The sequence below is a fragment of the Necator americanus genome, chromosome I (genome assembly GCF_031761385.1).
Source record: "Necator americanus strain Aroian chromosome I, whole genome shotgun sequence".
Taxonomy (NCBI): Eukaryota; Metazoa; Nematoda; class Chromadorea; order Rhabditida; family Ancylostomatidae; genus Necator; species Necator americanus.
In genome coordinates, this window is record NC_087371.1 from 36,588,323 (window position 1) to 36,616,108 (window position 27,786).

General features: G+C 37.5%; 1 protein-coding gene across 4 annotated transcripts; it reads right to left on the reverse strand.

The window, feature by feature from the left end:
• Positions 1–976: 976 nt before the first annotated feature.
• On the reverse strand, positions 977–27,783 carry RB195_007988 (uncharacterized protein; the record flags this gene model as incomplete). 4 transcript variants are annotated; one of them, XM_064181925.1, is made up of 8 exons in its annotated part: positions 1,210–1,326; positions 7,563–7,714; positions 17,284–17,353; positions 17,420–17,497; positions 22,737–22,841; positions 22,910–23,050; positions 25,321–25,414; positions 25,511–25,662. In XM_064181925.1, 8 exons carry the CDS (start codon positions 25,660–25,662, stop codon positions 1,210–1,212), a joined length of 909 nt encoding a protein of 302 aa, XP_064038678.1. The 4 variants fall into 4 exon arrangements, with proteins under 4 accessions (XP_064038676.1, XP_064038678.1, XP_064038677.1 ...); XM_064181926.1 differs by lacking the exons at positions 25,321–25,414; positions 25,511–25,662 and adding an exon at positions 27,709–27,741; XM_064181924.1 differs by lacking the exons at positions 1,210–1,326; positions 7,563–7,714; positions 25,321–25,414; positions 25,511–25,662 and adding an exon at positions 27,709–27,783 and having other exon boundaries at positions 17,258–17,353.
• Positions 27,784–27,786: the final 3 nt, after the last annotated feature.

Below are 27,786 nucleotides of genomic sequence, written 5' to 3' on the forward strand. Positions count from 1 at the left end.
GAGCCGGGACATCGGCAGAGCCTGGTAGTCATTGCCTAGGCTAGACACACGTTCGCAATCCTTTAACGATTCTGAATCGATGTGAACGCGTTGGTGGATCCCAAACGGACTGATTAAGGTCAGACATTTTATTCTTCATCCTTACAATCTTAGATTTGACCTCAGAATGAAAAAAAAAATTACAACAGATTGCATGAATCCTTACTTCATTGTAGAGATAAAGGATAAAGTCACTGGCATATCAATCCACTTGGGATCCGCCAACGCGTTTTACTGGAATTCGTAATCGTTCGGGTTTTGGAACGCGTGTTGGCCTATACAATGACTTGCGGGGGTTAGCCGATGGGTCAAGTCAGTGTTTTTATCCTCCCAGACATGCCTGGTACCAATTTATCGATCCCGGAGGGATAAAAGGCTTGATGAGCACTAGGGCGGATTCGAACCCTCGACCGTGTGTTCCTACAACGGACCTCTTACCGACTGCGCCACACCCACCCATTGTACAGATCTGAGGTATAGAATTTCTTTTTTTAAGGTAGAAATATTTATTCCATTAAGAAAATCATTTCTTCACTGAAGGCAAGAACGAGACGTAGCGCACTGATCACTCAGTGCCATAATACCCGTATATTATGAGAAAAATTGTATACACAACTCAACTAAACATTACGCTAAAGCTTTGCACAACTAAAAATAACAGCAAATCGACCTTGTCGGCCGCACACACACAAATACTTAACATTTTGGGGGAAAAAACAAGCAGAAAGATCTGAACTGACAAACAAAATTCACATAGACTCACACACACACACAAACAGAGACAGACAAAAATAGTCGCCTATACAAATAATGAGGCGACATTATTTACACATTCATATTGTGTATATAAATAAAGAATTTCAGTTGATATTAATAAACACGAGGAATCGACGAAAATATCACAGTCACAAGAAGTCAATCAGTAGAAGAACACGAATTAAAGTGTTGGATTGTAAGCGTGTAACGTGGGACCCTTGTTGGCGGAAATTTGTGCCGTTTGTTTTCGTGATCTCTGCCGTCGATAGCAGATATAGGCGGAAAGTAGACCCAAATTTAATCCAACACATACCACAGCAATCACTATGGCAAGCCCCACGGCCCATACGGGAGCCAGCGTATGCGTTATGGATCTATCATGTGTTTTGATCGTGTTACTGCTTGTCTCCACCGCTACCGTAGTAGTAGTAGTTGGGTCCGGATACGTCGTGGTGGCGGTGGTGGCGGTGGTGGCGATGGTGTTGGTGGCGGTGTTGGTGGCGGCGGTGGTGGTGTAGCCCAGATTGGTACCTGATGGTGAATTGGGTGTACTGTTTTCGAGCACTGAGAAATTTGTGAACACGGCTGATTCCACCTGAAAAACAAGCAGTCACTTTAGAAGCATTTTTAGTAAATTTGTGCTAGCTTTTATTTTATTTATCACCTATTTATTATTTATTTATCATTTTAGCTCTTTTAATTTTTAATTTAATTTAGCTCGATTTTTTAAACTATTCCTTTTCTGAACTCTTTATTATTTTTAACTTTTTTCACCTAAACCACATGAAAATTTATAAATTTGACCACCTGAGAATACTGAGTCATCGTGAAAGCATTTTAATAACTTTATATTAGTTTTTATTTTATTTATCAGCGATTTGTTATATATTTGTTATTTTTATCTGTTTTAATTTTTAGTTTCAAGTTAACCTGATTTTTTTTCAAATTATTCCTCTTCTAAATTATTTTCCACTTCAATTGAGTTTTTATTTTCGCATAAACCACAAGAAAATCTATATATTTTAATAGTTTTCTATGGAAAAGTCCAATCGCTGCGGGACGCCAATAAGAAATTTTTTAGACAAAATTTTCAGAATAAACGCACTTAACCGCCATAACGGAAGGAAATTTTTTTTACTGGTATTTTGTAAGGACAATTTGTTCCGTATATTCTTAATCCAGTAAGAAAATTGGAGGAGATTCTTAATCCTATGGACAAGAACGTAATTTTTTTTAAATAAAAAAAACATTCTAAACACACGAGTTTTATTTTCTCATTTATTTGTTCACTTCTTCCACCAAAACCAAAAATAAGCGTCTGAGCACTATTTCTGGAAAATGAAACAAATGACATTAAACCTTCACCTTTGAAAGAATTCCTCCACATTTCTCACACAATCGTACGCCGATCGTTTATTGAATTAACCTTTTGTTGCCCGTGCATTTAGGACTTCTCCTTGGATAAGATATGACAGCGAGTTCGCGAAAAAAACTTAAGTATATCTTCGAAATTAGCAGACTCCGCAGCGAAATCCGAAAGATTCCCCGAATTTTCCTATACGATGCATTTCTAGGTGAATTGTTAACAAGTTAGTCGCTCCGCTCAGTTTTCTTTTACTGCTCTGTCTTCTTTTTTTTTCTTTTTTTTTATTTGCTCTCAATTTTTTTAGCGTATTGACAAGTCAAACTAAAAAGCAACTCAGGGATAATTCTGATTTCTGAGCTGAGAAACTTAGGAGTGACCTAATTTCTGAATGGAAAAATATTAGTAAGGAACATTTTACCTTCCCCTGTTGTACAAGGAAAGTTAACCTCAAATATTTTGCTACATTACTGATCTAGAGTGTAAAAATGATAAAAATGGTTAAAATTACGAGGCCATATTCTCCTTTACATATTTATTTGTGTTAATTTCAATGAGAACAAATATGAGTCAGGGTGACGTGACGTAAACTAAGCCGATTCAGGATTGCAACGAATTTTCACGTCCTCAATTATTTAACTTTTTTAAGAATGTCTCCTGAACTAGCAAATTCCAAATCAAATTGTGGAAATTTATTTGAAACTTTTGTTTATTTTACTCTCCAATTGCCATTTTCTTGAAAAAGGTTATTATTCTATTATTATGAAGAGAAAATTACAGAAAAAAGTGAGTCACAAGCTCCATAATGTGAGATATCCTGCAAAAAAACCCATAAACTTGATCCTAAATCAATAACTGTACTGAAATAGTGAGAAAAAATGCAGAATTAGCTGATTCAAACAAATATGCACTTCTCTTGGGACCCTGGCTGATTTTGTACTGGTGGGTCTTCAATTAGTGCACCTACGAGATTTGTAGGTGAAAATTTTTTAAAGTGCTTGATGGACCTACGTTTCCTCCTCTCAAATTCTCGGAGTCTTTTATTTAGGTCATTGAAAACGCTGAGTCTTGTACATAGACACTAAAAATCACTAGAAATTATAGAGCATGGATGTTTTTCTTGCGAAAAATCCATTAAAAATTCTTCTGATGTCTGGTACACGCTCCATTCTCCTGCGAAATATCCGCCATTTCAACCTAATTTTTATTCCTTCCTCCTTTCCATATTTTTATGTGTTGCCGCTTACAAAGTTCGTTTCAATTACGTTAGGCGGGTCATATGCATGATACTAATAGGATTGGACCAGTTCAACCGGTTTGTGGAAGTTTTTTTTTCCAGATGCTGGTTTCAATAACGCTAGTAGAGGTGCTACCTATGCTTTCCAAGGAAGCTCAGGACGTTAAGGTTCAGAAGCGACTTTTAATTTTAAAACGGTTTCGACGATAATGTAGTCCACATGTGGTGTAAACATTTTTGGCCGCGTGGGGCCACCTAGTCGGCATCTGAGTTACAGTGGTTTTAATTTTAATTTTGGTTTTAATTTTAATTTTTTTCATTTGATTTCGCTATATTTTCACTTTTATGTCACTTGTTTTTCTTATCAATTAACTAAATGAGAAAAATCTAACTTTAAAAAAAAACAAAAAAAAATTAACATAATCGAACCTATTGTGAAACTATACGCTGCGTGATTCCGGGAAATCTTTTATTTTTTCGTGATTCTGGGAAATCTTTTATTTTTTGATTTCTAATGATGATAACAATAGCATTTGGGCTGCAGTCACGGACGAAGAAAAAAGGCACCGGTGCCTCATGGGCAGTTTTTCCCAAGATGCAATTGTCCTCGACATGTTAATTTCAATGTTTTCTTGCTGTCTTGAATCAATATTTCTAAGAAAACTCCTTTCTTTGCCATAATAATAATAATAATAATAATAATAATAATAATAATAATAATAATAATAACGATATTATGTGAAGGAAGGAGTAATAATACGGAATATTCAATGTTATGCTTTACAATCCTTTTAAGAGCCCAAAAAATTGTTCCTCTTATAGCCCTCCCCTCCCGCCCCACACCGCGACTTCAAATAATTCCACCCTTCCTCGCCATCTCAGTTGTCGTTTAACTTTAACAAATAGAAAGTACTATTTAACGCCAATGTTGACAACGTATTGAATTCCCCCATGGACGAGCTTCGGAAGAGATCACCGACCCCGTTTCGATATTTGAGAAAGGAAAGAGGAAAAGGTTCCGTGAAAAACAAGGATTCAAGAAAGTATAGAAGGAGTGAAGAAGTTTTTACGTACAATCTGTAATTTTTTGAGAGTTACTCTGTTTCGTAATTTAGTTCAAGAGTTACTAAACGTTGTGGCGGATGCTGTAGATACAATTAGAGACCATATGGTGACTAATAAACAGTTTAAATAAGGATAAGCGAGTCCAGTAGCAGAAGAGTGAAATTTGTAGATCTTATGGTCTTGTAGTTGGCAGAAACAGCTGGCATAAAAAAACATAAAAGAAAAAAGTGCTCGTTTGAGCAACTAATCCAGAGAGTAATTCCAGAATTTCCCCATCTAACCTGAGCTTCCTAGCTTCCAGAGATTTTCTTGTCAAAATTCGAAGTTGTTTGTGGATTTTTCTATGGTCTGTGTTTTTGTTGTGTGTTGTTGTGGGAATTGTTAGACTTGAAGACATGGTTTTTAAATTTCCTCCAAGATACTGGGAAAAATAAATAAAATATTGAATAAATAGAATAAATAATGAATAAATAAAATGAATAATGAATAAATAAATAAATAAAGTCCTCTACGCTAATTAATCAATACTCAATAGCAATCACTAATTAGTGACTTTTTCAAGATCTCCATAGCTTAATAGCGGTCAGAATTTTTAGTAATTAGTCAAGAGATCCCTTTCCACACTTTCTATTCAGGATTACACTCTCGAATATTCCACGATGTATGTATGTTTAGACAGCGGCCAGCCAGCCAAGAAAAGGCGGTATGTGGACGACGCTGTGGCAATGTTTACTCTAGCATTTTGTATGAACGGACATGAACCAAAACAGGGTCAGGTTACTTCGTGCCTTGCTACGATTATTTGATGAGAAGGTGAAGTAACATGTGTATCATGTTTGGGCGGAGGAAAAACCGTGAGTAAAAGAGTGAGGAGGACATCTTTTTTTCCCCTCACTCACTCTATCTCTCAGTAACTCCTCTTTTCTCCTAACTCCTCTTTTCGCCGGTTCATTGCAAACAAAGGTCAACGACCACAGATTTCAGATATGGGGTTCTTTGTGGCCGGAACGAGATGAGCTCAACGAGCAGCTCAACGTAGAACAATGTTTGTCCGCAAGCAGAAACTGTCAACGCACGAAAAATACACGATGGATTGTGGCTGAAGCTCACAGTCACGAACATCGCGAACAAATGCTTAGGCGGTGGACACAAAAAAATCTTGAAGGCATCACCCGACGAATCTGAGGTGGTACGGATTTCAGGTGGAGCATTCGTATACGGGATCGTAGATTATGGAGAGGAGGTGATTCCGTCCATTCCTTCCTAATTGCCGTAAAAAACGACCCGGAAGATACGGCTTCGAGCTTCCCAGCGCGCTATTTTCTACAACCGAGTTCGATTGGAGCGCGCCAGCCTTGTGCACGCGCCGGATCTTCCGGCCCGTTCTTTAAGGCAAATAAGAAGAAATGGACGGAATCACCCTCATCTCCATAATCTACTAAATCATAATCCCGTATACGAACTCTCCACCTGAAATCCGTACCACTCCGGATTCATGGGGTGCCTTTAAGCTGACACATACATATGTATGTGTAGTGAGGTGTTTATTTTTCTTTATCAAAATTCACAGAAATATCTTTACATCGCTCTAGGACCTACCCTCTTAAGCTACCTTAGGGAGCAATGTTGACACTACGGCACTACCTGAGAAGTGTATTAATCCCAGGCTTAATACGATTCGCTTCCCCTTACAAGGACCTCTTCACCTATAGGGGGAGGGGAGGGCTATGTCAATAAAACATTAATAAGCACTACGGTAATCGAGTGCCGAAGAATTGTTTCACGGGAACCGAGCTCTCGAATCCCTCCGTCTCTACGCGTATTAGGATAGCCGATCCAGAAACGATTCGCTAAGAAACTGGAGTACTGGAGCGCGCGCAAGCGCGATGCACGGCGGCAGTTTTCGGTAACGGTAGCGGGTGGTGAGTCCATTACGGGAGGAACAGGTAACTAGTTGGTTGTGTGTGTTTCACACAATTATATCTACACCACCAGTTACGGGAACTGTCACTAACCAGAAAGAAACGATTCCGAGGATTTTCAGGACTAAACAATGAGGTCAACGTCGTCATTCGTGATTCCATTATTGTCCGAAAAGTGTGTCCATTTCAAAAAGAAAACCACCTGATATGTGTGAAATGATCAGGAAACTAATAGGACGATTATCGAATTTTTTATTATTATTTTATTATTATTATTATTTGACGATTATTTTTGAAGGATCGATTAGCGATCACTTATAAGGTCATATTTAAGATAAGAAGGATAAAGTCACTGGCGTATCAATCCACTTGGGATGCGCCAACGCGTTTTTTTTTTACTGGAATTCGTAATCGATGAGTTTTGGAACGCGTGTTGGCCTACACAATGACTTGCGGGGGCCAGCCGATGGTCAAGACAGTGTTTTTTTATCCTCCCAGACAAGTCTGATACCAATTTATCGACCCCGGAGGGATGAAAGGCTTGGTTTGCACTAGGGCGGTTTCAAACCCTCGACCGTGTGGCTACAAGGAATCTCTAACCGACTGCGCCACACCCGCCCATATTTAAGAAAAAATCAAAAAAAATTGAAAATTGAATAAATTAGTAGAAAGAAGTTGGAAAAATTAGAGATTGAAAGTGAAAGAATTCAATTTAAAAAAGAGTGAGTTAGTTTTGACAAGAGGAAATCTGATGATATGCTTATTCTGGAATGCTCCTGAATTCTTTGCTAACCATAACTAGTCAGGAAAAAAATCTAAGTAAGATTTCAAGCGTTCTCGTGTATTGGGACTTTGGAGTACCTTTGTCCACGTTTTTTTTACTATTTATTTCCTTACTTTTATCATTTTATTACTTCATTATTTATTTATTACTTCATATTTTTATTATTACTACATATTACTGCTTATTTATTTATTACTTTTATTTATTTATTACCTTTATTACTTCTTTCTTATATTTTTGATGGATACACTGGGCAACGACAAATGTGTGGCTATCACCGGGCATACCTGTGGTGGGACACTACGCCTCGGAAGAAGGCAAGAAATGTCAGACTCATAAGGGTCCCATCTAAAGACCTCGTAGACACACTAGTAATAGAAAAAATCCAAGTAATACCATTGTCCTGTTGATGAGCACTGAGATAAGTCCATCCGCATACTCAGCTCGTTGATTCATATCACACGAATCGCCTCGGCATCCAACAAGAAGACAATTTGGTTGTCCTTCATGCGGTACGATCACACCGGTGAATGTCACTCCACGACAATCTGAAAAACTACAGTATTTTTGTATTCTTTTATGAAAACTAAATTTCGTATTTGGAAAAATAATGAGAGCGCTTCAAACACGATGAACTAGGTTGATCCATCATCACTCTCATCCAGAGAGGATCGAAAAAATAGAGGCTTTTTTCACAGTCCTTTTTTCTTATCTACTACATTCTTTTTCACTCCTGAAAAACCGGAAAATCGTCGAAGTGAGAGTTTCTGATTAAAATCAAGACCACAGAAAAATCTACTTCGAGCGGAAAGAGTTTTTTTTTCTCAAAATCGTACAATCAGTGATTCCTAAGCCTTACGGATCACACTTATATCCACGTGCGCAATGGTTTGTTCTAGTTATTATATAAGTTGTTTTAATTTCATTTTTTTAAATTTTATCTCTTTTCATTTTTCAATATTTTCAACTATTTATAAAGTTATATTTTAATATAAACATAACTATACAAAATTCTATGCATATAACTACGAAATATTATATAGTTGTTATTGTAAAATTCTTCAACCATCACTCTAAAGGAGGAATTCAAGCGATTCTCACAGAACCAGCATATAATAATATAAAAAAGAAAAGAGGTTTTTGTCTTGCAAAAAAAAGAAAAAATTTCTCCAAGCACCTCATATAATATTTTATTTCCGAGGATTTTCCTTGCACGAATTACGTGTCGATTTTCTTATGGATCCGCTTGTGATCTGAGGAACTATAAACTCTCTAAAAAAAGACTTTTTCTACTAGATTATGTAATTAGTAATTTTTGGCAAGAAGTTATCTCTCTTCTCCTTTCCTCATTCCCCTTCTTCCTCCTCATTCTCCTTCTCATAATCTCCTCCACTCAATCTCATTTCCTCGAAAATTTCATTTAAAAAATTTCAGATAGATCCAATCGCCACCCTTTGAGCTTCTTTTAATCCTTCTTTCTAAAAAAATGAATTTTGTACTAAAACAAGAAATCATTATGATGTTCTATATTTTGTTGAACTGTTTTGATTTCATTTAAAAAAATAAACAACGTTACTTTGTTCCGCAGAACTACAACGTGTTCCATTTCCTCTTCACAGACCTCTTGACCACGAAAATTAAAGGATCAACTTGGATCAATCGTGATTGGCCATTTCTTTACTTTACGGATCTCTTACTGAACACTTTATCCGTATTTTTCTCCTGGAAAAGATGAGCTGAGGTGTGTGCGTGTGTGCGCGGATTACCGGAAGATAAGCTCGTAAAATCCTCTACGTACGTGTCCTCCTGTAAAAACCGTCAATATTGACAAGTACTAGGATAGGGCGTCCGGGCAAAGATTCTTACGTCCTAAGAGGTTTTTGAGGGGAAAAAAAGAAAAGACGTAGTAAACCTTAGCAACGAGGAACGAAGTTTATCGCTGCGGGTGTTTTTTTTTGTTTACTGTATTTTGTATATGTATATTCCTGATACAACATGCGACACCACAGTCGCACTTATTATTATTTATGACCGTCACTAATATAAAAAATCCTAATATTCTACTTTTCATCTTTAAGAAAAGAAGCTATGCGAACGTCGCCAGAAAAAGTCAATACGTCAGGATATTTCGAGATCGGTGTGGTTCAGAAGAGTAAAAACGCGATTGATTAACATTTACTGTTATTACTTTAATTATATTTAATTTATAACTTTAATTTTATTACTCTACATAATTCAACTTACAAAATTTACATTTATGGCTTTATATAGCTGGATTCGTATTACGTCTTATGGAACCATTACCTTTTACTGTTTTTTTTTTACATTATTACACCGTAGTTATGTTCATATGTACGAAATTTCGATCAAATTCCGCTAAAATTGTTTTCCCGTTGTCGAAAAAAAGCGTATGGGTTAGAATTGCTACTGGAAAAGTGTGAGGTTTATATCTCCATATAACTGTTTGCTATTATTGCTAAATAATAATAATAATAATAATAATAATAATAATAATAATAATAATAATAATAATAATAATAATAATAACAATAATAATAATATTGCTGTTTGCTGAAAACTTGTTTAGTAGCCTTTGATTTCTCTCAGGGGACGAGGATTATTTGTTAAAGCAATTGTTTTTTTTTTCGTCTATGAGGATCTAATTTTTTCAAGTTGCAAATTTCCTGCAGCGTTTAAAGAGGGCAGATTTGCATTACGAGATCCAGAATTTCGTCCGTTTATCACTGATTTTTTTGGATCTTAGTACTCGAAAGAGCACAACTCCATCTTCGTTTCTATGGTGCATAGTATAACGAGCATTTTTCCGTTGTTTTTTTTCGTATTACAGATAATAAACAGAGAATAAATAAAAGTAAAAATAATGAATGAATATAAATAATAAATAGATTCGAAAAAATAAGCATAAATAAATAAACATTGTACTAAATATTACTAGTAATCTTTTTAAGGTGCATAACTTTCATTTTAAAAAAATCAATTAAAAACTACAACAACAACGTTTCAACATGCCGAGGTTCAAAGACGCTCGAACATGGGCATAACTTTCAATTTGTATAAAAAAACCACTCCTATAAAAAAGTTTTATAGGAGATCCTGAGATTATAAACCCGTTCATAGTAGCCATTTACGTAACGATAACGATCGTGGTTAAAGCGCGGTCCGCTCGGCGCTCACAGATCGGATTCGTACAGACCCTATCGTATCATAAAAGGGAGTGAAACGGCCGACACTAATAAGTGTTCCGGCTGAGTGGTGTGGTACAGCGTCAACGTCAGTTTGGAACATCTGTCCGTGACGATTCCTCAGCGAATCGACGGCATCGATGTTCGCGTCGCGTCGCGTCGAGCAGTCAAAGACACGAGAGGAGCGAGGTTGTAAGTGCGGATGACCTTGCGGCGAATGGCGGGAAAAAATCTCGCACAAAAATGCACACATTCACTCTTTCCGTTTGACGTCGTTGTGCGTTGAAGAAGTGGTTGGAGGTCGACGACCTGGTATGGCTGGGCTGCGTTCGTTGGGAGTCCCTGAGTGCTCCGGGAGTACTGCTACCCTAGCATGAGCACCACCAAAATTCTTCTTCCAGAAAGAAAGGGATCGACTTCGAGAAACGGATCGGCTTTTTCGGAATGTTCGAAATCCGGGCGCACATCCCATTCGGAACAGTGATATAACCGTGAAACGCGACTACGATGTGGATGTGGCTGGTTTCCAATAGGAACGACGGACGGACGACGACGGACGACGACGACAAGTCGACTCTGCGGCAAAGAGGATCACAAATGCAAATTTATCCCTTTTCAGCGTTAAAGCGTCTGAACCGGGGCGAATCAATCATTTAGGCGCCTCTCCTTCATCAAATAACATACAATTAGACTGGAAAAGAAATAAAGGGATCAAATTTCAGGAATCTTCCAGTCCCAGCTGCATAGGAAACGTTTACATCCTTAGAATTTTTTCCTCAGCTATGAAACTTAGACAATTTTAATAATTCCATCAAATAGAGGATAAAGAAAATTGTTTGCGCGACAAACGGAGACAATCCATCGGGGAGGTCTGAGAAAATAGAAACTTCACGTTTTTCCGTACCAATTCTAACCCAACCGCTTTTTTTTTTCGACAACAAGAAAACAATTTTAGGGGAATTTGATCGAAATTGCATACGGTTAGTGTTATTTCTTTTTTGAAGAAGAACCTTTTCAGGAAAATTGATTTTTCATAGATTTAACACCAATTCAAAAAAATTCTTCTACGATTCCTTCCTTCTACGATATCTGTTTCTTTTCAGCCGGTATTAAAAAAAACTGTTAACTACGGTGTAATAATGTAAAAAAAAAACAGTAAAGGGTAATGGTTCCATAAGAAGCAAAACGAATCCAATTATATAAAGCCATTAATGTAAATTTTATAAGTTGAATTATGTAGAGTAATAAAATTAAAGTAATAAATTAAATGTAATTAAAGTAATAACAGTAAATGTTAATCAATCGCGTTTTTACTCTTCTGAACCACTCCGATCTCGAAATATCCTGACATATTGACGTTTTCTGGAGACGTTCACATAACTTCTTTTAAAGTCTCGTCATTCAAATGTGTGCGTATTTTAATAGAGGGGTTTTGAATAGGGGAAAAAGTGCAGACGTAGCCAAATCCCCTAACTTACAATTTTAAATCATGTATAATTTGACGGAGAACTCGTCCATTTGCTTTATTCCAGTTTTTATGGGACAAATTTGGAGAAGCCTTTACCCTAAATCACGGTTCTATAAAAACATATGGAAGGTATATAGGGCAGGGAATTCCGGAAATAAGAATTTTCTATTTTCGAAAAAAACTGATTTACTTACTGGGCTCAAAGATCACCTACGATGCGCAAATATTGACATTAAATAGTTAAGAGGAAATACATCTTAGAAATAGAAGTTTTGATATTAATAGTGAGAAAATTAATAATATGTTTTTTTTTCCGACATGAATACGGATATTAATTTCTTCTCTTCGATAATCATCATCTGTTTGAAGTTTGTTTTAAAGGTTTTTTTTTCGTCCTTAAAACTCTGAAGAAAAAATACACCGAAAAATTTCTAGTTTTGAAATTTTGAAAAGAAAAAATTTTGGATTTTTGAAGGAATTTTGAAAAAATCTACAAATATTATACATATTTGTTTCCAATGTTCTCTGTTTGTTCTGTTCTTCTGCGTTTATTATGGGGGAAAAATTCTTAGAAATTTTGAAAGGTGAAAGAATTCTTTTTTTTCTCATGTAAACAAACAATCATTTCTCGCCATAACAGTCGACCTTGTAAGATCGCAATTGTAATTTCCGTAGAACGAGCGGTTTCATTGCAGGACAATAAGCGTGCGGCAGTAAGGAGGTTGAAATTAGCGTCATAAATAAAAAAAAAACCTCCTTCTTTTTTCCTCTCACTGAAGATTGATCTCGTAAAAACGTTATCGTAACTCGAAACTAGTTTCTTCTCGCAAGAAAAAAGGAAACAAATCGTGAACCCATTTTAATCCAGTTAGAAAAGGAAATTAAGGAAAAAAAGAAGGAATATGTATAGGTGTAGATAGATATTCAGATAATTCAGATAAAGAAATAAGCACTATATTCATCTGTCAAATTCAATTATTTTCAACCAACAAATCTAATCGTAACGATCAAAATTGACCGTATCGAAAAAGTCATTTTGGAAGAAGAAGGAAATTTTAAAATAACGACATAAACAGAAAAAAACAACATCCTATTCCTGCTAACTGTATTCTTTTTCCTGTTTTTTTTAATATTACTTCGTCGTACAGTTTCTGTGTTGTTTTTGTCCTTGCCCCATCATTTTCGAAACGCCATTAAGCGTAATAAATAAACGAATAAATAAACAAATAAATAAATAAATAAATAAAGGTTGTTCTGTAAAATGAAAACTGGATTTTTGCTTGTAGAAGTGGTAAAAAAAGACAGAAAAGCACTCAGCCCCTTATTTTCCTTCTTACCTCCCATAAGAAACATTAGTAAATTCAGGGGCAAAAGCCATTTTCCACAAAATTATTGTTTTAGTTCCGAAATTGTGTAGTAAATTTGTAGAAGACACAGTTTGAGCAGAGTATGTTGCTGTTTAAATAATAATAATTAAGAAATAGCCGAAATCACAAAAAGAGAACAGTAAATAGCAAACTACGGATCAGAAGAAACGCTAAGGTTTCTGGCTCTGTCCTGATGTCCTTAAACGCCTTTGAAGAAAGCTTTGAACGTTCTACACCGTTCCAGAAATTCCTCAAAACAAAACAGAATAAAGTTTAGAATCAAAACTTGGGAAATTTTTTTCTACAAAAATCTAATAAGTGCTCAATTTCACAAAAAGAGATAAGGATTAAAAACAACATTGCAAAATCAGAAAAAAAGTCTAATTACTGTCACAAAACGGGAAATGACCTTCTAAACGGGGGTCCAAGAAAAAAAAAAGAAAGAAATGGTCGAAGAAAAAAGAAGGAGAAGGTGTGCCTCAAAAAACTACTGGCACTTGCAAGTCAACGATTGACTGTATTTATCTGGTATATAATTGCAGCTAATTTTCTGGATTTTTCTCTTTTCCATCGTGGAAACCTCTAGAAATTTGCCCCATGGATCACTCTAAGTGGTATCATGACAACCACAAAGCTACTGGTGTAATTTGCTTTGTGTTCGCTGGCGGTGGTTTCCTTGACGACATCGGGCTTAGTGGCCGGGAAAGCGCTTATTTACTTAGCCAGAGCCGATGTTACCTTCATAAATGCCTATCCATTACGCCAATTAGACTATATTATAACATCCTGGGGAAGGATATGGAAAGAAAGGATACATCAACGGTGAAGAAAGAGAAGGGAATTCAAATTAAGAGAAAATGAAAAAAATTTTAGTTTCGAAAAAAAAAACTCACTCATAACAGAACAACAAAGTTCAAGGCATTGTTTCAAATCGTTGGTCTCTTGTGAGGATAAGGCCAGCGAATTTGTTCCGAATCGTTGTTGTTCGAAAATTGTCAAACTTCCACAGAATACATCCAGAGAAGCGGCTAACCGCAATAGTAGCAATACGCAAAAATACACAAACATGGTGCTCGTACCGGTTAGGTCATACGGGACCACCAAATCGGCAGTTCTCTCTCACACACGCACAATATGGCAGGTGATCAATGAGTGGCTGAGGTCCGCGCTCGGGTGAAGAGGTGGAGTTCGGCAACCGACACGACGACGACTGCCCGAAGGCGGACACGCCCAGTTCTGTCGTCGCAGCTGGCCCGCCCGGCCCGCCCGTGCGCCCCGTCGACCCGTCCGCCAGCCGGACATTCCCCGAGTCTCGTGAGTTTTGAGGTCAAAAAAATTGTTAAGGATAAAGCGATAAAGTGTCCGGAGTTAATCAATCCGCTTAGGATCCGTCCCCATGTTCACTTCAATTCAGAATCGTTTGAGGTTTACGAACGTGTCACTGTTCCATAGAATGACTTGCGGGGGCTAGCCGACGGGTCAATTCAGTGTTTTTATCCTCCCGGCAAGTCTGGTGCCAATTTATCGACCCCAGGGGGATGAAAGGCTTGGTGAGCATTGAGGTGGATTCGAACCTCTTCGCAGACAGAGCGCAACCTTTTACTAACTGGGCTCTACCCGCCGTTATATATGGTCAACCATACTTATTCCTGTACCTCAGTGGATATAGATTGATTTTCTCATGGCTCCTGAGTCTCCAGAAGAAACCTTTCTGCTTCCTTCGTCTTTCTAACAGAAAAAAAAGAAAAATTCTGAAATGAAAATCTTACAAAAATTTATTAACCCGAACAAGAGAGCACATACAATTTTTTTAGTGGACATAGAACACTAAGGAATATTTGAAGGATTGTCATGACGATAAATTGCATAGAAATGAAGCAGATTCGAGAGAAATAACGGATAAATAATGGGCGGAGGGAAGTTGAATGAAAGGCTGGTAGGCGGTAGTATCGGTAGCACAGGATACACAGGTTTCTGTGAGACTGACATCGATACTTTGAAGTACTTCGAGCGTCGACCGAAACGAGAATCTGGAAAAAAAAATCAATATTTCCCAGGAAATTCCCTTCATAGTTACTATTATACTAGTTATACTATTCTAAACCTCGCTGATTTCATTTCTGTTCGAAATCGATGACATATATGGACGCAGTACCATTTGAAATCCCCCCTTATCATCTCTACGTACAATGGTTACGGTACAAGGTAAAAATATTACGTTGTCAGAATGCGCTCCAACTTTTTGATCTTGAGAGAAAAGCGTTCAACTACCGCTAAAGTTCCATAAGCTGAGAAGAAAATATAATGTATATGTCAATTTTAATTTTTTATTATTGATTTTTTTGAGCTGTAGCAAAAATTGTTGCAAACAAGCAGTTAGAGGTTACTCTTCAAGCAAGTATTTTATGTATTTAGTATTCATATTTTGTATATATTTGTATTTAGTATGTATTTGATTTTTGTATATATTTATGCTTTGTATTTATTTACTTATGGTATTTTGTACTCATTATTTATTCATTTATTTGTTATTCATTATCTATTTACTTTTCTAGTACTTGTCTTGTCTTTTCTGTTTACGTACGTGTATTTACGTACGTGTACGTGTTCTGTTTGTATTTATCTTTACGTATTTTATTTGTATTGTACTATAAATTATTCATGTATTTTAGTTTTTAATGATAAACTATGAATTATCTCTTTATTGGTTACCTTTGTATTGTTTCCTTAGATGTTTTGTTCATTCCTGTACTGGTTACCACATAAAAAATAAGAAAATAAATAAATTCAGATGAAAAGAGGCAGATGTAAAATCATTGAAGCAAAGGATTATTGCAAAAACAGCACCCCACCACTGATTAGGGCTGGAGAATTACCCCCTTCGTTCCCACGGTAATGGGGTCAAATTTGGTGACGCGCTAATGACAGGTGCATGAAAAACTGTACGGTACATATATGGCGCCAACATTTTGAAACCGCTTCAAAAAACATCGCGATTAATTTCAATTTTGTTCACTGAATTAAAAATGTAGACGCAGGTTTTGCGAGAAATTTTTTTCTAAAGCATCGAAAAAATTTCTCGCAATTTCCCTTTCTTGATCCTGACTTCATCCTGACATCCGTGCCCGTGCGATGAATGGGCACAAAAGTGCAATGAAAAATTAGGTTGGAAAGAAATCCGGGAATCAGATAGGAAATGTGCAAAAGCTCCGTTTCGTTTATTTGCGAATCCTACGAATAATTAAATCCTAATTGATAGCGGATTTAATCTTGTGAGTCCGAATAAATTAACGCGCCTTCAGAAAACCCCAATCCGTAGAAACTAATGAAGAGACTTTGCATTTTCCACAAAGAAAAAAAGCGTACAATACAAACAAAAATTATTATAATTGATTGCTAGTAACATTTTTAACTCTGTATTCGAAAAAAAAAAATCAAATTTAGAGTTGAAATACGACCTGCACGCGGAGAAAAGCAATATATTCCTTCGAAATGTCGACTATTTTGAAAAATGGGCTGATACGGTTACACATCGAGCTGACGCTGCACATCCTACAGTATCTCATATCCACAGTATGATATTTTTCTCTTGATATCGAATTTTCATGTGAAAAGAATAATTTCTATAAATTCACAAAAAAATGAAGGAATTTGCAGTCACACACATATACGAAACAACGAACATCGTTCACTATAACTCGGAAAAAATATGTGGATCTCTGCCGCCGCGTTGCGTTCCATTGTCGCGTGTCCACGTAAGACACGCGATGGAAAACCGTCCTAACTTGTTAGTCGCGGCGGTGAAAACGGTTGCAAACCTGTTAGATGATGAAAAAACAGGTATATTCAAGTAGAAACACGGTTTTGGCCTTCTCATTTCGTGTGCGACTACTGTAGTACGCAATTACACCAAATGTCAAACCAAATGAAACCAAACTAAATGTCAGAAAAGCTTGAACAAAATTTTTTTAAAAGTTGTTTTTGGACAACCACTGACTTCGAATCTCCTGAATTCGTGGAAAAACTTGACCATTGACTTCAAATCTCTTGGATTTATACAGTACTCGAATAGAACTCACTTAATGGAGACATACCAACGCTTACACATCGCTTATAGCGGCAAGCTTTACAAGAGGTCCTATTCGATCCCTAAAACATGTCCTCCTTAAGGCTTCAGTTCAAAAGAACACAAAAACGTAGAATTTAAGCTCTCACGACAACATCACACCGGCCTGCATTTTTGCATTCGAAACGTTCGTGATTCTTCCGGAGACAAGTCCGTCCGAAGAACGACTGAAACGATTATTTTAATAGGAGCGTAGCGGACTTTGAAACGGTAGCTAATCGTGTTGTATTTTTCTGCAAACAACACATGTCGGAACGTTAAGAGCATCACTAAGTGCGCAGTTCACCTGACTGGAGAAAAGTTTTTTTTCTTTGCTGGGAATTTTCTACAACGTTTAAATTATCGAAAAAAAAATTGAGCGACTAATGTGAAACAATTAACAATCAAAAACATCTTACGATACTATGCTAAAATTATTGATTGGATCTGAAAATATCTAAATTAATTATATTTCATCATATTTTATTTTTTTATTATATTATTTTATTACACTATTTTTAGCGATATTTATGCTCTAGTTTTTAAATCATATTTTCAGATTTTTTCCTCATATTTTTATTTATTTATTTTTATTTCCTTTCTACAACGACTGTCGAAGAAAAGTCATGTCCAAGCAAATTTATATGTGAACGAAAAAATAAATTGCATGGAAACTTTGTGCTGCGCAATATCCAAGTTTTTTCTAAAGAATGTTGAAAATCCGTCTAATTACACAATTTTCCACTCTTATTTCTCATTTCTTCTTTTCTTAAGTTGAATAACCTCCTTTGCCGGGAAAACTATGTTCGCAAAGTCCTAGTTTAAGGGCAATACAACAGATAACGTTCGTCAGATCCTACAAATATCTGGAAATCATTTTTTTTTAACGAAAATTATTGTTTTTAGAGGAAAAAAATTCCAGCACTATGTACATCTCACAATCTTTGAAATGGAAAGTGTCAATAGAATATATCAAGGGGATTTTTTGGTCGGATGCATCAAGACGTAATTCTGGAACATTTTTGACGAAGGATTTCGGATTTCAGCCAATCGTTTCACTCAAAACGGTTGATTTCAGTACGTATAACAATTATTAATTATCTTTTCTACTATTTAAAATTTTACTTAACTTCATCTTACTGTAAATTATCAGCGTTATTTCTTAGTTCTAGTAATTCATTTGAATATTTCTCCTCTACGTAGAGGAGCAATAGTCATGTTTACGCTTAGTTTACTATTTTTGATTATTTTAAAGGCATCACCGTGCGAATCTGAGGTGGTGCAGATTACAGGTGGAGTATTCGTATACAGGATGGGAGACTACGGAGAGGGAGGTGATTGCGTCCGTTTCTTGCCAATTGCCGTAAAAAACGGCCCGGAAGATGGGGCGCCGCACAAGACTGGCGCGCTCCAATCGAACTCCTTGTAGAAAATGGTGCGCCAAAACGAATGAAGCCGTATCTTCCGGGCCGTTTTTTACGGCAATTAGGAAGAAATGGACGGAATCTCCCCCCTCTCTGTAGTCTCCCATCCTGTATACGAATTCTCCACCTGAAATCCGTACCACCTCAGATTAATGGGGTGATGCCTTTAAATAGTGAGTCCGTAAACACGGATTGTTGGCTGGTATTGTTGAAGTTTGATGGAAAAAGCGGCGTTAGAACTGCTACGCTTTCCTGACACGCTGAAAAGCGCTGTGATCTATTTGTATAAGGGGGAAAAAACAGTAGCACTTCGGTTCGAATCGGCTCTATCGATATCTTTGCCGCGTACTTTAAGGTACGTAATGTTCAGGATACTTCGCGTATGTACGCGTAACCACTTCACAAAACTCGAAATTCCGGATTTCGTTTGGATGAAAAAAAGGTGGGGTGAGCTTGCATCTTTATTCACCGTTATTAAATATACAGTATCACTAATCCACCAGGAGCAGCTTTTGACAGAAAGATATAAAGTCATATCAAATCACCAGATGAAGTTAGCTAAAGATTAAAGATTGAAGATCACAAAATAGTTGTCTAAAGTGGATAATAAGAGAATCCTTTAAAAAAACGCGACAATTTGAATTCTGGAAATTGCATCCATCAAACAGTGAATACATTTCAATCGGAATTTTTCACGCTATAATTTAATTTCTCTTTACTCATCCGAAAATATTACTTAAAAAAACATATTTTAGCCTATGTTTGTAATTTCTAATTCAATTTTCTAATAAATTTCCTAGCACATTCCACAATACCGACCACTATTTCTGGTATTTTTTCAAGAATACTGTGAATTTCGCACATTATGTACAGTCTCAAGACTATGTATCTCTGGACAAACGTTATTCCTATTAAAATAGTTACATTGTAAATGTAAAGTGAAGTTTTAAGTGCAAGGTTTTCTAACGTAATACAATTTCAAAACGGAAAAAAATTTAAACAACCTTCTTCAATGAATTGTTAAAGAGAAATCATACTTATACTCGTCGCCGAATATGTTCATCATGGTGACCGCGGTTGCGCCTGGAATCCTGGGAAACCCCCAAGCGGATATATGCCTGTCAGGGAAGCAGGGAAAAAGCATGCGTGGTGCCAAGTCGTGGCTCTGGCGTTGATCAATCCACTTGGGACCCCCAAACGCATTCACTTCAACTCAGAATCGTTTGAGGTTCAGGAACGTGCTGGCTGGCCTATACAACGACTTCCGGAGCTAGCCGATATGACAGTTCAGGATTTTAACATCCCAGACATGCCTGGTACCAATTTATCGACCCCAGAAGAATGAAGGGTTTGGTGAGCGCTACGGTGGATTCGAACCTCCTCGTAGACAAAGCGGAACCTCTTGCTGACTGCGCTACACCTGCCGAACTTATGGTTAGCCACACATACAACTACTAACTTATGTCCCAAAATCCGTCGCAAACCGTCGGAATTCTTGGAAGTGGGCAAAATTAAATTTTGAAAATACCATTCGAAAGCAAATGAGCTGCTGATTTCAAATATACTTTTGACAAATGCGTGGCCTGAAAACGGGCAAAGTCCCCTCAGGCACCGTTAATTACTTCCACACCTCTGCAATCCTGCCATTCCCGGCATATCACGCGGATACGTCTCCATGGAAGTATGGGGTGTTCATTGGATTTCCGCTTATTAGTTCTGTAGCTCAGTTGATATAGATATGTAGATTTTTTTCTCGATATTTCCGAATGCAGGCGCCAGTGCTTTCTGGAAAACTTTGAAACCCTAAATTCTTGGATTTTCTCCGTTAGTTTGTATAAATATTTTCATATAGTTGGTGTGTTATCGTTGCAAAGGTAGTATAGAGATTCTCAATTTTTTGTGGATTTTTCTAGATCAAATGAAATGCGCCGTGTCTTCACCTTTCCATCAAATGAATGTGGTATCGTCGCTATGACAGCAAGTGAATATTCTGGAAGCGAAAGAGATTTTCCGTGAACAATACGGAGCTCAAGCAGAAAACCTGGGGGTATGAATAGAAAAAAAAGAGGATATTTCACGTTTTTATTATTATTATTTTATTTATTGTTGTTATTTTTGTCATTATGGATCGAATGTTCGCGGCTTTTCTTCTGGAGATGGTTATTGCTAATAATGTTGTCATTATTTGTAGTAGCTTCTTCGCCAACATTTGATCTACTGAAGATCCTGAGTAATCGATACAGCTTACTTACTGGGATTATTCCAATTAGTTTCCGAAATTCTATGAAGAACCGAAAAGATTTCTCGTTTAAATAAGACTCCACCTCGAAACGAAAAGATTGTAAAAGACGGAACTTTCAAAAACACTGTTTGTAATTGACAAAATTGGATTTGAAGCAATTTTTACAATGAAAAATTACGAAAATTTCTCTCACAACCATTTGCGAAGGACTTTTACTACGTATAGAAAGATTTCAAGGATTCGCATACAGCGTGAAAAGATCTTCACTTTACAGTTCTTAACCGCTACGCTTCTCTGTGGCGAAAAACCGACAGAAAGTGGGCTGAGCCAGACCGACTACCGGATTTTTCTCAAGCATCTCCGGAGTTTTTGCCGGCGAAAGAGAGCAAGGCAAGCTCTTGATTGAAGAAATCCATAAAAATCGTTATAATAGACACACTCAAGCAACGATTACGAGATGTTCTGCTCGAGAAACACGTGACCGAGTGGTTTACGTTTAGTTTTTGTGGTTAGGTATCGTGAGAGATGAGTTTCAAGAGAGTGTTCGCTTCCCGAAACCTTTGAAGAGGTATGCGAAAGCTTTTTGAGCGTGTATCATTGAGATTTCACCGTTGAGACGATTCCTTGCACGTAAATGTGCTCTTGGAGAATTTCCGTGAGGAGGGGAAAACAAATATTTTTCTACTGACGAAAACATAGGTTCAGCATTGAGTCCTCAATTACTTCGGAAACGAGCCGAAATCCTCTCAATATTAGAGTCGATTGTAGAAATTCAGCCAAAGTTTTTTTTCTGCGCTTACATTTCACTATTCGACTAACTATGAAATGTGTAGAGGTAGGCGGTGCTCGGAAAAGGACCCAGCAACTCCTATTGGCTGAAGCTTCCTACGCCCCGCCCATAATTAGTCTCCGGTGATAGCTCCCTGTCTGCCAGTATCCGGAGAACGGGGCACTGATTAATACTATCATTCCTATGTCTCAAGCTGTCCGGTCCCATCCGCTCCTCTGTGCTGCGCGCTATGCGACCGTTTACAGTAAACATCGACATAGTGGGACCCTCGCTTAAAGGCATCACACCACGAATCTGACGTGGTACGGATTTCCGGTGGAGTATTCGAATACGGGGTCGTAGACTAGGGAGAGGGGGGTGATTCCGCCCATTTCTTCCTAATTGCCGTAAAAAACGGCTCGGAAGAGACGGCTTCGAGCATTCCGGCGCGCTATTTTCTACAACGAGTTCGATTGGAGCGCGCCAGCCTTGTGCACGCGCCGGATCTTCCGGGCCGTTTTTACGGGGAATTAGGAAGAAATGGACGGAATCACCCACCTCTACATAATCTACTATCCCGTATACGAATACTCCACCTAAAATTCGTACCACCTCAGATTCGTGGAGTGATGTCTTTAACAACCTTGTGGTCACCATGGAAGCACGTTGCGGAGGATTTTTTGAGGTTCATGGTAATAACATGAATCCTATGAAGATCCATGTCCCACCTTTTGTAATATCCAGGGGATCGTCATCGCGAAAACTTCAGTATAATTATTGTCTTTGAACAAAAACGTAATTTTTGTTCGTTTCATTGCTTTTCTTTCCGTCACTTTTTGTGCTGTACTGTAGCAGTTTTTCTATGTATGTCCCATGTTTCGTCGAGGTTGTTGCTTGGCAGTGGCACATCATTATTTTCATTCCTACGTTTTCCTCGCTAGCACTCGTCTATGATTTGCTAAAATAAATAAATAATAATAGAAATTGCTCACCTTACATCCTTCACAGGTGAAAGCACCGAAATGAAATCCACGTGCTGGTTCCTCGCAAACAGCACAAACATAAATCTCCTGAGATGTAGCCGAATTTTTTTCTTCCTAAACAACAAGTGAACCTAATCCGTTCACCGAAGATCACATCTAATCCCACTAATCACAACGAGCACCTCAAAAATTCGCAGAAAATCCGGCTTTGGCCGAGCGGCTGCGGCGGCGACGGTGATGGCGGCGGCCGGCGTCAGCTCGCACTTTGCGTTGACAGGACCGCTTCCGGCTTTCTCGGTTGTGTTTGCTCGAGCGTTGTCCTCCTGAACCTCCAGCATATGTAATCTTCTCTCGCCTTACCGCCCCTTTATTTGTGCTACACTCAAGAGTGGACATGAGCAAAACGTTTTCTACGTCGATTTGCTAGGGACACTAGGATTTTGAGCTTTGCGTCCATGAGATAGCAGGTCTTACAGGAGTGTTTCCAGAGATGAACCGTGCTAGAGAGATCACTACATTAAACCGGTAGAGTAAGGTTCTAGGACCGGATATCATCCGCTTATCGCCGAGTCGCATAGAGTTACTAAATTTCTGAAAGAATTATTTTATCTATTTATTTATCTATTTGAGAATATAGCTTGCCCATGGTCCAATTTAGCAACAGCCAAGATTGTTAACAAACTTTATTACGGCTTATTAAAGCTTGTTTAAGAATATTAGGAAAACTGCTTTATTACTGTTCTACGATACTAGTAAAACGAGTATTTCGCTCTCTTTGGTACTACTATTCTAGTAAAAAGTGTTTTTTATGCTATGCTATTAGAAAATTATTTGTAATCTCCACAAATCCAGCTCATTCTTCTTTCCGAATTATCATTTCATTTTTCCTTACTGCATAAGATTATTACAAAAAAACCCTCCAAACATTGGTGCTATGTCATGAGTTAAGGATGGATTCGTTCTTCAATTTAAAAAAAAACCTCATTTCTCGTCTCCTTATATTATCCATGTGCATTCAAGGATCCGGAAAATTACGAATATGTATCTTAAATCTTCAACATCCACATTATTAAAAATTTATTTGAAAAAAAAAATTAATTAAAAGATGTAACCCAAGCTGTTTCCAGTGGTGAATCTTCGGGGAGTACAGAAGCATCAAAATTTGATCTTTGAAGATTTAACCTGTTGACGACTTATGTAAACACCAAGATTGCTCACATATTCTTTTGAGTACGGCTAACGTTTCAACGCCGTCACCTACTCGACGGAGCATGGAAAGTGAATACGGTAATTCTATCGAATCGATTGCCTGTTTGATTGATGACATGGATAATGGATGATAACGAATAACTTTCTCTGAAAGTCTCATTCGGAAGGAGACGCCGCACTTTCCAGAAATCTTATTCATTGCTTCTCATACAATTATAAACACACTGGAAACCTGCCATTTCTTATTTTTGTTCTATTCTCTTACTATTATTATTGTTATTATTGTTATTATTATTATTGCTACTATTATTATTACTATTATTATTATTATTATTATTATTATTATTATTATTATTATTATTATTATTATTATCATTATTATGACTTATTATTTCTTTCTTGCCTCGCCCCTCACTCAACCCTAAAGGGGCATCTCCAAAAGCGTGGCAAATTTGAAAAGCTACCATTAGCGCAACTACCATACTTCAAGAAAAATTTTAATTTGCAACAAAATCTTAGCCAGGTTCAAAAAATGTCCCCTTTTTCTAGTTAAAGTTGGTCAGACATGGTACCTAGATGTACTTTTTACTGGAAATTTTCAAATGATACCCTTTTAACGGGTCCAACAAGACGGCGCCTTAATTTAACGTCACAATAAAATTCCTCAAAATGTGTTTCCAGTTCATTTCCTACTCTCCTCGATTCCTCGGCCACCAAACTCACCTCATGCCATTTCTTTCCGTACACAAATTTTAAAAATTCGTCAATTCCGAGGTGATAGAGAATTCACCTACAGAATCACTCATTAATTCGACAGTAAAATCCGTATTCTTCTCAAGTGAACAGAAAACACCTCAACTGAGTTTTCTGGAAAATAGGATCGAAAATCAAATCATAGCAAAATTTTTCCAACGTAATCCGTCTAGTCCTGCAGTCATGTATCAAAAATATGGATTTCCGTTTTTTTTCATGTCTTGATGCGAAAAATACGTCTTTCAAAAGTAGATCTCTTTGGATTCTGCAAGAGGACTTCAATCTTTTAACTTCACCAAATCTAGACTTGAACCCCTGAAGCGAATTCGAGCCTCCTTCATTAATTCCCGTAGAATAAATGCAGTGGAACTCCTACTAAATATTCTATGTTGCTGTTTTTTCGCAGAATTCTAACTTTATTGCACCCGAAATAGTGGAAGCTGGAAGCTGAAAACATTACCCACCTATGAATTTAACAAATACATTTTTGTTGACAGGAATAAAGGTAGACAACCAATTACAAATCATCCTTTTCCAGTTAGGACCTGAGGGTTAAAATGCGATTGGCCGATTTCCGAATGGCTAACATATCCCGTGTAAATATCATTTTTCAAATAATTCTGAAACCAACCTGAAACATGCGTGATAATGGTTGTATTTCAAGACGATGACGATGACGTTCGGATGAACAGTGAGGGGAGGACGAGGGAGGGCAACGAATGTTACTGTATTCGAATCATACGCCCCATTTCATCCGCTTACCATCGAGCAGAAAAGAGACCTTACCTCTCGCTTCATCTATTTAACTGAATTGAACTCACGCTTTGTCGATGAAATTCTCAACCACAAAAACGTTCGTCGCCTGCCCAAAACAGTTCGTTGCTCGACAATACGGCAACCAATTCGAGAAATGAAAAGACATTTCGTTGAAGAGAGCAGTCAGTAGCGATCGAACTGCTCGTGAAGGAATCATCCTGGGACTTCTAAGAGATAACCAACGAGCCACTATGAATTTTCCTAAAAATCTTTCCAAACTGTTACTTTGGTACTTTAAATTTGAGTACATTTCAATGGAGATAATAGTCTTAGAAGTAAAGATCTTGATCGTGGGACCCACTTTAATTATAACCTCACAAGGAATTAAACGTGAATGCTTCCGTTACAGCTTATAGAATGAGAAATAGAGTTGTACTTATAGAATTAGAAAGAATTTTAAATGTTAAACAAAATAGTTGCTTGCTAAAAAAAAAGTCTAGATAATACTGTAGTATTGTTTCCTACCGGTTAAAGGAGAAAGTGTCTGGCGTCAATTAGTCCGCCCCGGATGCGCCAACACGTTCGCTCCAATTCAGAATCGTTTGAGGTTGGGCCTATACAATGAATTCCGAGGCTAGCCGTTCTATCAAAGTCGGTGTTTTATTCCTACCGTACAATTTTGGCACCAATTTATCGATCCCGGAGGAATGAAAGGCTTGGTGAGCACTAGGAGGATTCGAACCTCCGATTGATCTTGCAGACTGCAGAGCTTTTTACCCACTGGGCTACACCTCCCCAATCTTAAATCATTTAGAAAATTTGAAGGGGAATAAAATAAAGATAAATAAATGAATAAAAAGTATGTCGTGACACAAATACACTAAAAGTATTGTTTGTTTTCATATTTAGATACGTTTTAAATAATAGTCATTTCATAAGAAATTCATTCATTTTTTCATTCAGTAGAAATAAGACTTGCATAAAATTTATAGGCTCACCAGAATGCAGGCATACTAGCAGCCCATTCAAATTTCTCTCCGACTTTAATTTTCTCGGATATTGTGAGAAAAAGAAAACTACGAATATCTATTGAGAATTAAAAAAATGAACAGTGGATGAATTATACCGTAGATCAGTCGCAAAATTTGTCATTAACGACGCAGGACCTACAGTATGGTCAAAACAATCTGATATTCGGTGGTACGTATGCGGTTACGCTCAAGGTCGGTGTCCTCAATCTTGCTCCAATTGGCTGCAGTGCTGAGCCGGGGTCCCATCGCCTGAACTTCTAGCTCTACCGCTTCCCTCTTTGCGCCACAAATCACAATCCAACCGTACTGCCCACAGTGCCTTTTTTTTCTTACATACAGCTTGTGAATCTAGTCTCTTTAACGGGACCCTCTTCGTTTCGAGCAATTTCGTCTTTCAAAAAAAAAAATCCTATCTGCATCCTTTGTAAGGTGGGGCGGGTGTAGTTTAACGGTAAGAGGTTCCTCTTCCTGCAGGATCGGTCGCAAGTTCGAATCCACCCTAATACTCACCAAGCCTTTCATCCATCCGTTTTTTTCTGATAAATTGTGCCAGGCTTGTCTGGGGGGACAAAAACACTGAGTTGACACATCGGCTGCCCCCCGCAAGTCATTGTACGGGCCAGTTACACGTTCGTAAACTTCAAACGGTTCTGAATTGAAGTGAACGTGGGGCGCGGGTCCCAAGCGGATTGGTTAACACCAGAAACTTTATCCTTATCATTTGTAAATCAAATCAATCTATATTTGAAGATTTACCATTTTCGAAAATCTTTCTCGATAAAATTAAAGCCCAGTTATACTGAAATAGAAAATAAAATAATAAAATTGAAACTAACCCTAAAAAGAAACCACCAAAATAAAAATTGACTCCATCTCATTTTTAATGCCACCTCAAAATCTTCTCACATCTTCTTTCCCGCCTTAAGTTTCAAAACTCGAGAGGATATCGGAACGAAACATCCCGAATATGCAAAAACTGTGCAAGGCAGGCATATTGTTGATCACGAATATCGAAAGTTTCCGAAATTCGTGAAAAATAGAAAAAATGGAAACTAGACATGGAAGATAGATAGGCAAGGATTCGTATTCGTGGTGGTCAACCGATCAACCGCTTTCAGACATAAGTAGTCTTTCAGAATTATCGGACAACATATTTGCGGCTATTTATTGGAGTCAGATTTTTTTCTCCCGAGAAACCTCTATGATTCATGATACACAGGTTTCGAACATACCTCATTCATCAACAACAAAAACTGAGACGTCATGCAGGGGTGGGCAAATTGAGTTGATGAGGCATGAGAACACATCCT